This window comes from Terrapene carolina, unplaced genomic scaffold (assembly GCF_002925995.2).
Source record: "Terrapene carolina triunguis isolate 2854851 unplaced genomic scaffold, T_m_triunguis-2.0 Scaffold130, whole genome shotgun sequence".
In the NCBI taxonomy this organism is placed as follows: domain Eukaryota; kingdom Metazoa; phylum Chordata; order Testudines; family Emydidae; genus Terrapene; species Terrapene triunguis.
The window spans coordinates 19,905,378-19,920,942 of NW_020664481.1; the positions used below are offsets into that span (position 1 = coordinate 19,905,378).

The following is a 15,565-nucleotide window of genomic DNA, read 5'->3' on the forward strand; positions in this document are numbered from 1 at the left end:
GTTGTCCCTCAAGTTGGGGCTGGGCAGCCCCCTCCCTTTCCAGCCACTCCTCTTCCCCAATGACTCCGCTCTCGCCCTTTGCGGCCTCCTTTACTTCCCCTTTCTCCTCGCACAGCCGCGCTCCTCTTCTATTGGCGGGACCCTGTGAGCTCAGCTGCCTTCCCGAACGCTGATTGGCCACATCTCCTAGGCGCAGGAGCCCTGACCTTTGATTTGCAGACGGGAGGGAGGAAGGCCTCCATCCTATTAACCAATCAGCGTCAAGCCCTTGTTTTGGGGCAGAAACTCAGCGCTCCCATTTCTTCCCCCAATGAATTCCAGTCGCTGATTGGGCGGATCCCACGAGCGCAGGCGCCCGTGCTGCCTGCCTGGATTGTGATTGGCTGGAATCCGCGTACGCAGGGGGGAGGGCCGCGGCCCCGCCCTGCGCCTGGCGTGCTGCGAGGGGACTGGGGAGGGGAAAGGCCGCGACGTGAGCGCGCGACCCCGTCCGCCATTTTGTATTGAAACCAGCGGAGGCGAGAAGCTGAGAGAGGATAAAAGCGCAAGAGGCTGAACGAGGCGCCTGCTCTGGCCCCGCGACCCCCAGCCCTGCCGTCTGAGGTGAGAGCCGCGACGGGGGCCTGGGCTGGACACCTGGGAGCAGGCCGCGGGTACTGAGGCCTGGGGCCGGGCACAGTCCTGGGCCTAGGGTATGTGGGGCCCGGAGCCCGGGCGAGCAGGAACCGACCGGAAGGATGAGGCTTGGGGTAGCCCCAGGCTTGCGGGGGGCTCGGGGCGGTGCTGAGGCGCTCGGGGCCTAGGCTGGGACGTGACCCGGAATTTGGGGGAGTCGGGAGCCCGGGCCTGTAGAGGGGGCACCCCGCACGTCGGGAGCAGGAAAGCCCGGCACCCGCCCTGAGGGGGAAGCAGGAGCGGCGGCTGGGTTTGGGGTGGTGGGGCCCGTGAGCCCGGCCGGAAGTTCCCGGTAGGGGGAGCCCGAGTGGAGGCCCCGAGGCCCAGCCGTTTCCGGGGGTCGGCTGTGTGCAGGGCTGGGCGATCTGGGCTGGGCCAGTGGCCCTGGCTTCAGGGCCGCGGGCTGGGCCCCTCGGGGGTAGGGGAGTGGCTGGACTCCAGCTCCCCAGTCTTCCGTGGGGTGTGTGTCAAACTTATGCTTTCTCCTGGGGTATGGTTCTTTGCGACACGAGGGCTAAGGGGCTTTCTAGGAGGGAGCCTAGGACAACCTGCCTCTTCCCTGTTGGGTGAGGGAGGGATGGACTTAGGTTACCACATCCCCTTGGGCTCCTTTTGGATCCCCATGAGTTACTAGGTTTGAAGTGGGTTGGATCGGGTCTTTGAATACCTGTCCCTCACTGATCGATTCCAGCCAGCAATTACATTTGTTTTCTCCTTGGTAGAATACTTGTGATGTTGGCTAAATGTGGAAATAAAACTAGCTGGTTACTCAGTTGCAACTCAAAACACTGAATTATTTTTTTGTCACTTGCCTCTTATGGTAAGTGCCCTATTAAAAAACAGCTTTATCAAGGACCTTCTCCTCACTTAAACACACTTGAAATACACAAATGGTGCTTGTTTATATCTTAGTGCCCTGGTTCTCAACCTGTGGGCTGCTTGTGGCCCAGTCAGCGCACAGCTGTGGCCCATGTGCATCCTCAGGGCCACACAAGTACACCTCTACCCCAATATAACACAAATTTGGATATAACACGGTAAAGCAATGCTCCAGGGGGGCAGGGCTGCGCACTCCGGTGGATCAAAGCAAGTTTGAGAACGCGGTTTCACCTGTAATGCAGTAAGATTTTTTGGCTCTCGATAACAGCATTATATCGGGGTAGAGGTGTAGTGTATATATATTGTGTGGATGTGATCCATATAACGCATAGAGAGCTGCATGTGCCGCCCACAGTAATTCATAGGTTGAGCACCACTGCCCTAGTGTGAAGTAGAATGAAAGCCTTGAATATCTTAAATATGTCACAATATCCAAAGTGCAGTTCTGGCTTCAGAAAAGTTTTTTTCTTGGGCAAATTAAGTTAGAATTAAACTAAACCATTGGTCATTCTAAATTGAGGTCAGAATCTGTAGCATTTTCCCCCTTGCTTCTGCTGTGTAGACTTGCTCAGTCACACTAAAACTTTGAAGATCTCTTGAAAGGCAAAATTGTTTGGAGTTTGCAAACAGAAAAGATGGTGTGCCCTGGGCATAACAACTTGAGTTTGTAACTCCTATATAGGGTAACCTTTTGGCTGTTGGTTAACTTAAAGAGCCTGTTTACTGTCAGTAGGCCTGACCTGACATGGATTCTTGAAAAGCCAAGTAAAAGGTTTTGAAAATCCCAACATTTACAAGACAGGGTTATGTTACCTTGGCTGATGAAAAATAAATACATAAAAATGGAGTACAGAGTCACACAGTAAGTACTGTGAAGACATGGTCTTTAATTATGAATTATTTCAGCATACCAGAAGTGGCTGTGCTATTCATTAGCAAGGAAGAAATATTTCTAAATGCTATCCTCCAGTTAACTTGAGTGATGAGCAGTTGCTTAGTCCTAACAATAGTTCAAAACTAAAAAACTTAGTGTAATTATAGTAACGTAGTGTAAACTGTTTTTTTAAAAATAGCTCTCTTGAAATGGGCATTCATTGCTTGCATAATAGCCTCCCCTTCCTAGGTCTTGAAACTAAAAGGTGACTGCCAGCTAACTTTAACAAATTGCAAAAGATTTTGTTCAGTGCATACAACTGCAAAAGGAGTGAGAGGTGATGTGCAAGGGCCTTAAATATAATGAACAAATAAAAGTTGATACTGTGACAGACAAATAGAGACTTAGTACAGGGAACATGCAACTTAGAGTTTAGAGGTCTCCAGTTTTGTCATGTGATCAGATAATGCAGATGCTTTCTGAGTTCAACTTCAAGGACTCTATGGTGGAAAGCATGAAAAGACAACAGCTGTCAAATCGTTAAGCCGGTAGTGAAATACAGGTATTTCTAAAGAGAACTGTACGACAATTCATTCTTGATACATATAAGTAACTTCAGGAGGCTTCCTGTTTCCAAGGTAACTATACCTTGGATTGAATAAAATGAAGGCAAAATTAGGCTGGATGAGGTAATTGCCTTGTAAACAGGAAGCAGCCTTTGATGGCTGTGCAGAAATGTGCTTTCCATCCCACTCCTGCATCTTGGTTTGGTATTGTCCTCCACTCCATATCCCTATAAATAAGGCTGTCTAAATTTCTGACCCTCATCCTGTTGCCAGACAACCCCAGTCTTGAGTCTCCCCTGTCCTCAGTAGAGAGACTTATTTCTGTCCATTCTTCTAGTCAGTATTTACTTTAAAATTATATTTAATATCTGGAGTTGAATAGAAATGAGATACTGAGTTGGCCACGTTTTAGCTATATGGATGGACTGTACTGAAGGGAGTAGAACTGAGATTTTATAACTACTGTTACTGAGGAAAAATAATCAAAACCTTGTACTCTAGTGAATGCCCATCAATAAACCAAAGTGCAGGGGATTCCATAAATGAGAAATGTAGTTTGAGTACAGTATTCCTGTGTTCTAGTGAGATTCAGTTTGTTTTCTCAGTGTTACTTATTAACTAAATTGTGTATTCTAATTAATCACTCCAGTTCTCCTTTTAGGCTCTGGCATGTAACACTTATCAATAGTTTTAAACACTTTTTTTAGTAGAAAAAAATTAGTTCTAATCAGTCTTCACTCGTCAGTGAAGGTAGGTCCTATCTATTGTAAACTTAACTACACTGACTAGGGAGAACTTCAAACTGCATTGTTAAATTGGAGGCAAATAGGATATAAATGTGTATCCTGGTTGCTCTACAGCAGTAGTCACCAACGGGTAGATCGTGATCGACTGGTTGATCCTGGAGCTTCTGACAGTCAATCGTGATCTCTGGCCGCTAGAAGTCCAGCGGGGCTAAGGCAGGCTCCTTGCCTGCCCTGGCCCCGTGCTGCCCCCGGAAGTGGCCAGCATGACCGGGACGGGGAGGGGGTGGGGGCAGGGGTCTCCATGCTGCTCCTGCCTGCCTTCAAGTACTGCCCCTGCAGCTCCCATGGGCTGGGAACGGGGAACTGTCTCTAATGGGAGCTCTAGGGGCGGTGCCACGTCCCCCCTCCCCAGGGGCTGCGCCACTCGAGGTAAGTGCTGCCCGGTGGGAGCCCGCACCCCAGCCCTGAGTCCCCCTCCTGGAGCCAGCACCCCATACCCCTTACTGTACCCGAACACTCTGTCCTAGCCCGGAGCCCCCTCCTGTACCCAAACACCCTCCCAGAGCTTGCACACCCCAACCCCTTGCCCCAGGCTCAGCCCAGAGCACCCTCCCACACTCTGAACCCCAATCTGCTAACCTCAGCCTGCTGGAAGTGGGTGGGGGAGAGCGAGGGAGGATGGAATGAGTGGGATGGGGCCTTGGGGAAGGGAAGGGGTCTCAGGGAAGGGGCAGGGTAGATCCTGGTTTGCACTTAAATTCAAAAAGTGACCTTGTGCGTAAACAGGTTGAAGACCACTGCTCTACAGTATATACACTACCTAAATGTTTTTCACATTCTTGATTTGTGACACTAGCAAGAGGTGGTACTTGTGTTCCCCAGAGTACTTACCAGCATTCAACACTCGCAATGCAAAAGTGGCTGGAAACTGATATTTTTAAAAAGAACAGGAGTACTTGTGGCATCTTAGAGACTAACAAATTTATTAGAGCATAAGCTTTCGTGGGCTACAGCCCACTTCTTCGGATGCATATAGAGTGGAACATATATTGAGGAGATATATATATACACACCTACAGAGAGCATGAACAGGTGGGAGTTGTCTTACCAACTCTGAGAGGCCAATTAAGTAAGAGAAAAAAACTTTTGAAGTGATAATCAAGATAGCTCAGTACAGACAGTTTGATAAGAAGTGTGAGAATACTTACAAGGGGAGATAGATTCAATGTTTGTAATGGCTCAGCCATTCCCAGTCCTTATTCAGTCTAACTTTAGGAAAGTTTGTGGCTGAAATGTAAGTGTGGGGCTACATGTTGACTACTGAAATCATATTGACTAATTGGAGTTTATAACCTTAAAATAAGGGAAGGATGCCAAAGCTTGTTCAATATCTAATGAAACATTTAGTTGAGTACTGCTATGCCAGTTGAGTTAACAAACTGCTTTCTACAAATTGTTGTTCTCTAAAGTAAACGTAAACTCTTCTTGGAGAGTAGCTGTCTGGGGTTGTGGTGAGAGTTATTAGACAAAATATTAAGCTTGTTCCACGGTGTTTAAATCACTAGTCAGGAAGACTCTATTTTAATCATGGATTTCTACATAAAAGTGCATTCTTGTTGGTTGTTATAACCTTAATACATATTCTTCACAACTCAGAGATGTAGGTTTCATTTTTAGAAGGTACACACTATACATTTTTAAGTGATTTATTTTGAAAACTTTTCAGATTAGTTTTACAGCTATAATCAGAAAATGAATGATAGTTTGGTTATTTAATTGACCAAAAGTAATTGAAGCAGATGTTTATGAAGTCACTGGGAGGTGAATTATCTCCAATTCAACAGGTTGATCATTAATATTTGGAGGATTTTCTTGCCATGCTGTATTAGGGGGAGAACATCACCAGACAGACATTTAAATTGTTTTAGTTAACTAAAACAACTTTATGTATTCTGGATTTTTTTTCTTCAACAGCAAACATATAGTATTTTAACAAAACAAGCATATGAATTTTTGAATTTAGTTAAACATTCAAGTTTTTAAAATCAGGTTTGTTTTTGTTAAAATTGATTTTTAACTCAAATAGTTAAATGAAATATTTAAAAACAAAAACAAAAATTAAATCGACTGTCTGCCAGGTCAACATGAGAAACTTAAAATATTGTCTTCTGCAGCTAACTCAGTCATCTTCACCTTCATTTTCCTGTTTGTTCATAATCTGGAAAAGAAAAACAAGCTTTTTCAGGCTCCAAACGATTTCTCAGTTTGGAATGAATTGGTCCAAAGGAAGAAAATATTATTTCTGCACTGGCTAGGGTGACCAGATGTCCCAATAAAATTGGGACTGGCCCGATTTTAGGTGTCTGTCCCACGTCCCGATTGATCTCTGCTCCGCCAGCAGCACTGGGGGCCTTTTTTTTTGCTCCCCCCCCCAATATTTTCTTCCTCTCATCTGGTCATCCTGGCAGAAGAAGCTACTGCTGTTAAAAGTGAGATTATCACTTCAGCAGTCTCTGAATCCAAGTGCTTAAGTAACTTCCACCAGTTCACTGGTGTGACTTTCTTTAAAACATCAGCAGCAAACATATTTCTTGAATGGTTCTTATTCATGAACTAGGTCTCTTTTATGGTCTGCTGCCATTATAGGTTTTCCCTTCTAGTGAGAGAATGGTATGGTAGATTTCACATCAATGAAGGCTACACTCAGACCTCAAGACTTCTGGAATATGCTGCTCAGTTTCACTTTTGTTTCTATTGACTGTCCCTCCCTTCTCACATTTATCTCCAGAATTCTTCTCCTTGTCCAGATCTATTCTGCCCCCTACAATCTTCTATTCATTGAACTTTTTGAAACTTTGCACTTTTAGAGAGAGGTAAGGGTTTGACACTACACAAATTTGCAGCGGGACAGTAGGGTTGAGGTCTGTTATTTCTCACCTCTCTCTATATTTATTGAAAAACATTTTTGCGGTTAACAAGCATGTTATCTCTGGAGACACAAATCCACAGTTTGAGAACTGCAAACCTAAGCATCTCTGATGGTATCTTCTAGACTGAGCACTGAGTCCCATTGGGTCGATAGAAAGATTAACCTAAATAATCTATGCAGAAGCCCCTGGAACCCCATAAGTTTGGGTCCCTAATCCGTGAACTGTTGGAACTCATTTACAAAACTTTTCTTAAACATTACATGAATATATTGTCTCATACTATAGAATTAGAATTTATAATCCCTATTCCATGATGAGATCTTTGATCTATAATGTATCTTAATTAAAACTATCTTTAGATAGGTTTTTTCCTCAAAGCATTTTATCAAAAAACTTTTTTTTTTAATCATTTGATTTTTATCCACCCTACTATATTGGAAAGAATGAGTAAAATTTCCCAGTAATGTAATTAAATTGTCATCCATGTGGCTTATGCAGTGAGTTTTCTCTTGCCATAAATGTTTAAGCAGGAACTATCTTGTAGTCTAAATTAGCTTGGAAGCATACCTCCAGTTTCTTTCCTCACTGAGTCTTTTGAGGCACTAGCAGAATGCTTCATAAACTCTACTTATATGTGGCTTTGATGGGAGGACAAGATGAAACTATTCCACCAGAAACTAGTTCAGTAATTTTGCTCTTCACTGTTTCCTTATGCAGTATCTTATAGAACTTGTATTCCTGTAATGGCCTCACATTTTTTGGCTCTGGTAAAATGCTAACATCCAAGTTGGAGGTTAGGTGTTGGTTTACTACTGCTTTTGAAACCCAATGGAAATGCATATCTAACACCTTAAAATGGCTCATTTGAATTTTTTAAGAATTTTTCAAGACCTCTTGTAGAGTCTCTTGTTTTGAAGTATTTCAAAGCACCTCAGAAGCATTACTTACACTTACACACACACCCCTGAACTGCCACATGCCTACTGTATGCAGCTGAAGTGTCACAAAGTAACTGATAGTACATTTCAATTTATTGGATTTATAGAATAGCAAAACCATTTCAATACTGAATACTAACTACTTTTTGTGGAGAATGAAGTTTTAGCTCTCACTGCTAAACTACTGGATTCTTGCCTGGAATTTTATTCTTGTATTTATAGCCCACCTGAATTCCACAATATTAGAGGCACTTCTGAAGTTGCATAGATTGCCAACTGAAACTTTACCTGCTATGGGAGATCCTTATGATATACCTGTCATTCTCTTTATAAAGCGTAATGATTCCATGCAAGAATTATAAGCAGACTAAAGTGGGTATTCTGTACCACTTGAAATAAAATTATATACTTTGTGTGTGAGTATAGGTAAGTGCTAGTACAGATTAAGGTAATCATTTAAAGGATGACTGAAGGGCTGAATCTGTTATATGAAAGTAGTGCCCCTTGTAACATAGGAACCTATATCTTTATAGAGCCACGCGTGGATACGAAATTTGCATCTGTATCCGATCCGCAAACATGGTCTGCAGATTTTCAGGGCTCAAACTTTAAATATGCTGATAAAATTGACTTGTATCAAAATATCTCCTGGGCTGAGCCTGTTTATCTTGAAGTAGACACAAGCAAGGTGTAGTGCATCTAGGATTATTTTAGTTACTGTAGGTGAAGGAGTGCAGTTTGATTGTCCTATTGGGGCACTGAGATTTGCAATGTAACATTCAAGGAGAATGGCTTTCCTTGCCTGTTAAATTCTAGCCAGTCTTGTTTTAAACATTACAGCTGAATAAAAACCACTTTGTCCCTGTTGATTGCTAGCTAAACCAATGCAGTATTCTAGAAGTCCATTCTTCATAACGTTCTGAAACTTTCATGTTTAACAGACTTGTAAGAAGACTGCTAATGAGGAAATTCCAAAACATCATTTGCATCAACGGTGACTTCTAATACCTTGTTGTTCAGTTGCCATAAAGCTTTCAGCTTCATAGTTTAAAAGGTGTCATACATAATCTAACATGAAATTTACAATCCACAAATCTGACTTTTTTTTTCTGCCCTGTGAATGATTCTTCACTTTGGTATATGATCACTTCAGCTGTGTTAGTCTAATTTGTAGAATAGGCCAAGCAGGTCATATCTGGGCTACAGAAAGAAAACTTGAGACTTTTTTGGAGTGGTGATGAGGAAAAGGCAGCTTTCCACGTGCATTACTTAAGACCAGGGACTCTTACTGAATTTTTCCTTCTTTAGAAGATAAGGCACTCTTGATTAGTTAAAATGTCTTTTGGAGAACTTCTCTGTATTAGATTAGGATCAAGCTTAATATCTGTTGCCTGAACTCTGACACTTTGAAGTCTTTCAAGTGTGAAAAATTACTGGTTACATACCGTAACTGGTTGACATAATGAAAACCTTCTTTCTTGCTGAGTAAAGTGATGGACTTCTCAGGGTACGTCTTCCCTGCCGTGTTAACATAGGTGACTATCATTGAGATTGGCCTAGCCTGTCCAGGTGTGAGCAGCCATACTTGAGTTACTGTGTCCTGGTGCTGCGTCGCTCATCTGCATGTCAGGACTTCTATGGGCATGTCACAATGGCTCTTTGTGCTGTAGTAAGCAGAGCCACTCTGGTGAATTGTGGAAGAACTTGTCTGTCCTGCTGGGCACATGGGGAGTGGGAGGGATGGTGGGAAGGCATTGGAGGGCTATCAGCACTTGGGTGGCTTATTCTCTGGTCCTCATTGCAACGTGGTTGGATACCAGCCCAAGTGAAAGCCTTTTGGGTGTTTGTGTACCCTTGGACAGCCCAGCTAGCACAGGTTGAAAGCAACACTAATCTTGGATCGGAGGAGAGTGTAGTGGTGATTGTCTTATGTCATCCACATAGTTGTTGGGGCATTTGATGCTCTGGATGGGCTATACCACATGTTGTTCTAAGAATGTGTAGAAACAATGACTCTTAAAACGTGTGCTGTGTGGGGGGAGGGTATCACATGCTTATCACAACATGTGGTATACCTCATCCAGTGCATCAAATGCCCCAGTAACTGTGTGGGTGAAATCAGACCATAGTTATGCTCTCAAAGGAACGTAGCGTTTTTTTTTCTTCTATCATATTTCTGTGCATCACCTGTGGGCAAATAATGCGATACCACAATGTGATAACTTCATATCTGACTTTTTTAGTACTCTTCCCCCCCCCCCCCCCCAAGGAAACCTGTACAGCACCTTCAAAAGGCAAGCCTGGGAACTTCAATTCATAACTCTGCTAGACACTAAGAGCTATGGACTTGACAGGGACACTAATCTTATGTATAGCTTGTTGCAACTTGTAACACATCTGCACTGTCCGCTACCCTTAATCGCCTACTTCAAATCCTTTATGCATAACAATCTGACCCCTAGTTGCCCACTTTATTTCAAGTGATGGCTTCCAATACACATTACCTCTTCTGCTTACCAATCTGTCCCAACTTGTATTTAATTCAGACACTGCTTTCTTCCCCCAAAGAAGAGTTCTGTGCATCTCTAAAGCTTCCATCAATGGTAGTTGATCCAGTGAAAGATACTAGCTCACCTACCTTGTCTCAAGAATATACTTGTCTAAAATACCTACTTATTTTCCCCTGGAACTCACTACTACTCACTCACCCAAGTTTGATCATTCAGTGAATGGTGCAAGACATGTCAACTTGTGTAAGCTCTTTCCCAAGCACTGCATTAATTTTCCTAATCATCTTATCAACTGTCATTGTCCTTTATAAAGGCATAATGATGAAGGGTTTACAAGGTATTTTCTCAGTTGACATAGTTGTCTTAAAGTTCTCTTTCCTGTGCCTTGTAATGGGAATAAGCACAAAAGCTTGTAACAAAAATACAAACCACCCTTCCTTACACATGCTTTATATCTTGATGTGTTTAGAGCACTGAGATGAGGCTCCTTCCTAGAACTGTGTGAGCCATTAGTACTGTATTTCATCCTTGAGCCACAGTATCACCTCAGGCATTTTCAAATCCTGCTGACTTTAAAATGAAAGCCAAATTTGAGATCCTAAGTTTGATTACTATATGGTACTGTCAGATGCTGCTGCTCAAGACTTGCAAGTAGGAATGCTTGTACTGGTGAGTGAGGTGTCGGGGAAGGGGGTAAGTTATCAACTTCCGCATAAATTAAGCCCTTGTTTTCCTATTCCTTGTGTTGCTGCTAGCTTTTCTAAGCAGAGGGAAGCTAACAAAGCTGTGGTCAGTTTCACTGCTGTCCTCAGGAACTGCATAGTAGGTGATGAAAGCAAGAACCATGTCACCTCATAGCTTTCCAAAGAGCAACCTGTCAGCAACAGAACTAGTTGCTGGAGCCATGTGGGAAGAGGGCCCAAAAATACAAACTGGGTTTTGGGTGGTGGTATGGCGACCACGCTACTTCTCACATCAGATACCCTTGGCCTGAGGAAGAGTTCCTTTTCACTTTCCACAGGGGGATCTTTCAGATTTCCGTTTGGTACTAGCTACCCAAAAATAGAACCCATGAGCAAAATCTAGGTAGAGTGCTGTTCCTAGACCTTACCATAGCAATCACTGTGGAATCCAAGTATTCTCGTAAAGGGAGGGTGATCATTTCTTACTGGCATCTTGCTGATGAGCTCGACTTCTTAACAAGGCACTGTGCTGGACCTTACTGGTGGCCGTTCCCTGTCTGCTATACATCTACTAGGTTAGTATGAAACTTCTCAAACTGTACAGTTGTTGGGCCAGTAAGCTGCCTCTGTGTGCACAGTGAGAACTTTTGAAGAATATACATTTGACTTGTACAGGAAAACTAGTCATTGAAAGATTTTTTTTTTTTAAAAACACAACCTTTTTTTAAAGTACATATCTGCTGATGGTCTTTGTGGTCTTAAGTCACCTTTTGTTCCTTTTCTCTGCTGAGTGAAAGACCCCCAAATAGGGTAAATGGATTATACTTCTGTCAAATGCCCACTGTAAAACTAAAGGGGCTTCTCTAATCTTTTAGACAGACATGTTAGATGTCTGAAATTTTTCCCTCTGCAGTACAGTTAACTGGCACTTTTATAAGTTGAAAGTCTCTTAGGATTCTGGAATCATTTTAATTCTAGGGAATTTCTTTCCTCCCAACTTCTGAGCCCCCCCCACAATAAATGGTGGCAATTGGGTCTCACACACAGGCTTCAGCAATATTTATTTTTGTAGCATAAGGCAGTAGTAAAAATGTGGGCTTTTCTAATACAGCAGAAGAGTAGCTTTAAAAATCCAACAGTCTGTAGGTTGATAAATAACTTATACAGTTTTTTCCCTCTAGTTAGCTAGTCCAGTTATAAGCTTTTACCAGAATACCAAAAACCGGATCTGTTGAATACAAAAACTAACTTTTTTTTGTGAAATGTAATCAGCCCTTTTAATTTTGGGCATCATTGAGAAGCATGGCAACTTCTTAGTTATGGAAGACTAACTTAGTTTTTGATGGACAGTTGTTAGCTAGCTAATTGTGTCCCAGGAGCAAATGGGCTGCTTATATGACTAAAACGATCACCTGGTCAAGTCCTTTGGAGTGTCAGCTATCTGTGATACCGTAGGGTGACCAGATGTCCCGATTTTATAGGGACAGTCCCGATTTTTGGGTCTTTTTCTTATATAGGCTCCTATTACCCCCCACCCCCTGTCCCGATTTTTCACATTTGCTGTCTGGTCACCCTAGATACCAGAGAAGCACAAAATGCCTAACCATGTATACTCCTCCCACTCCAAGCATAAAGCCAATGTCAAATAAACATCATACACCTCTACCCCATGTTATATCGAATTTGGATATTGCGCGGTAAAGCAGCTCTCCGGGGGGCGGGGCTGCGCACTCCGGTGGATCAAAGCAAGTTCGATATAACGCGGTTTCACCTATAACGCGGTAAGCTTTTTTTTTGGCTTCCTGAGGACAGCGTTATATCAGGGTAGAGGTGTAACTTGTAATCCTAATTGAAGGGGAGGAGATTCCTTTATATAAATGTGGGAAAATTCTTGGTTAAATTTGAGATGGCAGAGGTGAAGAGCGCAGCTTTTTCAGCTTTGTTGATATTGTTGCCTATTGTCATAACTTTTGTTGAATCCAACTTTAAATTCTTGTGTGGCGGAAAAACCCTTCTGGATAAGGCCACATCTTTTAAAGTGGCTTCCTAAATTGAGTTGCCACAAGTATGGGAGTCAGAATATTAACATTCACCCTGTGTCTGCCCTCTTGGTGCTGAAACATAGCCCATGGAAACATGTCCCAGCATGTATGATCACATTGGTCAGAGTATGTTCCTCAGTACCTTGTGGCAATATAATGTTTACTCTGAATAAGGTGAAGTCTTCCGATTCCTGGCAAGTTGCCAGCTTGTTTTCTGTTTTGTGTACTTTGGACAGATGGCATTTCAGTACAGTGACTCTCCAGCTAGAATGGTGCTTATTGATTACAATGTCTTTTATCAGTATAGCTTTCAATTTCCTATTTGTCTTAAAGAGCTAGAAGACTCTTCAGTATACATTCTTGTTTTGGGATGCAATTTTATCCCACTGGCAATCCTTAACTTGACAATCCAGATTTCATATTAAGTAAGATTTCATACTGTCATAGTAACTTGTTAAACTGTGAAGCTTTGCTTTTGTGGTTGGAAAGCTGGTTTATAGAAAATTTTAGGGTTAGTTTATTGCAGATCCTTGTATTTACTGTTTACAATTGCTTGGTGTGATCTATATGGCAAAGTAAGATTGCACACTGGAAAAACTTTCAAATAGTGAATTGTCCCCAAAACTGTTCTTGCTCTCTGTGGTATCTCATGTGTTGTGTATCATTCCCCTTGTCTTTAGCACTGCTGACAGATTAGAGTTGTTGAAATATCTGCAGTGTCCCCTTTGTCTATTTTGAGCTTTTTTTTTTTCTTTCTCTTCAAAGGTTGCTGGAGAGCTGCATAAACAAGGTTGGGTTGGGTGAAAATCTGTAACAACTTCCTTCTGTGGACACTACACTCTATTGGCACATGCACATAGGCTACCATGAGAAATGATCTAAACAATGTTCCATATATTATGCTAGGCCTTTACATCAAAGGGAAGCTATCAAGAAATCATAAAATTCCTTGTTACCAGTACCTCAGACTGTAAAACCTGGTTACTGATTCCTTTTCACCGTTTATATTGCATTTCACTCGTCTTGGACAAAAACTAAATTGCCTTCTGGTTCTTATGCTGTCATAATGCTGAACTTCCATCACTGCAGGAAAATATATTTTCCCAACTCTGGTTTTAATAGAAATACCTAAAAGCAAAAATGCAGGAAAACTTTTTTGTTAAGCTTGGTAGAGTTTTGGATGAACATTTACACTTGAAGTGATTCAGAAACTCTGTGAAACTTACAAGGCTAGTTAAATACTATACTAGTTTCAATGATAGACTTAAGTGAATTTCAGAAATCTCTAGAAGATATTTGTAAACTAAAACAAATTGAATCTAATGCAATGCTATTTTGTCTTCTAGGTGCCATGTTTCAGAACAGAATAAGACCACTTGGAAAGAAGAGCTGAAGAAATAGCACAGAACAGATATAGGCTAATTGGAAAAAAAATTAACCTGTCTCTGAGGTGACTAAAGGGGAATAATGGTGATTTTGCGCCGGGCTCGGCCGCCTGCTTCCGCCCCAACCAGCAATGAATCTTGACTCGCTCTCGCTGGCCTTGTCTCAAATCAGCTACCTGGTGGACAATTTAACCAAGAAAAACTACCGAGCCAGCCAGCAGGAAATACAGCATGTAAGTAAACTAACAGAAGAGAGTGCTAAAAAGGAAACTTTGAATGGAAGGATAGAAGCATAAAATGGGGTCTCTCCCTTTGAGTTATACCTCACAGCATTCATAGCATATTTCTACACATTTACTAACTTCTTTCTTCCCCCCACAAGATCCAGAATTGTAGCTCTAACCTTCTTGGAAACAAGTCTCATTGGAGCTGTCACTCAGTGATAAGGCAATTCTCTTCTTATTCTATTCCCTCTCCTCCCCCCCCCACCTCCCCCAACAGTCAGCAGAGTCTGTTACTAACTTCGCTTTTTTTTATAGCTACTGATTAGTTGTTCTAACAGCTTCTCTTGAGAGAATCTACTACACAAATAATTCTACCTAAATTCCTTCATATCAGGACCCTTAAGTTTATGTACCATTGTTAACTTACAAGGCTACTTGCCTAACACTTCCTGTTCAAAATGTCTCACTGAAACCTTGGATGCAATAAAAGATGGTAACTGTAATTCTAGAGTCACTGTTCAATTTCCTGGCAAAATCTAAACACTCCTTTAAATTTAAAATTGTAAGATTCAAGGAAAGTTAGAAGTATTTAAAATGTTAGTCCTTTTAATTAGCTAACTGTTGGATGCTTGTATAACATGAAAAATAAATCAAGTTCACTTTCTGGTTCTGGGTTGCCGATAACAGTGGACATTTTTAAGCTTCCCTGTCTTAACACTTCTTTTTTTTAAATTTTTGAAATGTTTTGACAATTGTTAAGATTCAGGCTATGTCTTGCGTTCATAGCATTCTATTGTAAAGGGAGCCGTTGAGCTGAAAAGCCTTGTCCCCCGTGGATTGCTGAGGAGGGAACACATGTTACTGAACCAGTTTCTAGAACTGGTTCACCTAAAGCAACTGGTCTTCCAGACTTGTATGAAACCAGTTTAGTTAGTTCAGTTCCCAGCAGGCAGATGACCACATCAGTCTGCACTAGTCAGCCAGTTGAGCAATGTCAACAGAAAATCAAAGGATTGAATGAGTGTGGAGACAGAACTAACCTGTCACCTATAGAGGGCACATTCTAAGTCAGGGTTGAGACATAGTGGGTACTGTTGCCTTCTGTGAAGTCCT

General features: G+C 42.2%; 1 protein-coding gene across 10 annotated transcripts in view; it reads left to right on the plus strand.

Annotated features, from left to right (window-relative positions):
• Positions 1–463: 463 nt before the first annotated feature.
• Positions 464–15,565, plus strand: part of CNOT1 (CCR4-NOT transcription complex subunit 1) — a 103,653-nt gene continuing 88,551 nt past the window's right edge. For 6 of the 10 annotated variants that reach the window (XM_026652836.2, XM_026652835.2, XM_026652840.2 and 3 more), the window contains exons 1-2: positions 464–603; positions 14,190–14,461. In XM_026652836.2, coding sequence (XP_026508621.1) covers positions 14,360–14,461 — 102 coding nt within the window. In that variant the 5' untranslated portion in view covers positions 464–603; positions 14,190–14,359. The remainder of the gene's footprint in view (positions 604–14,189; positions 14,462–15,565) is intronic. The other 4 variants (XM_026652833.2, XM_026652837.2, XM_026652842.2 and 1 more) reach the window with 1 other exon arrangement.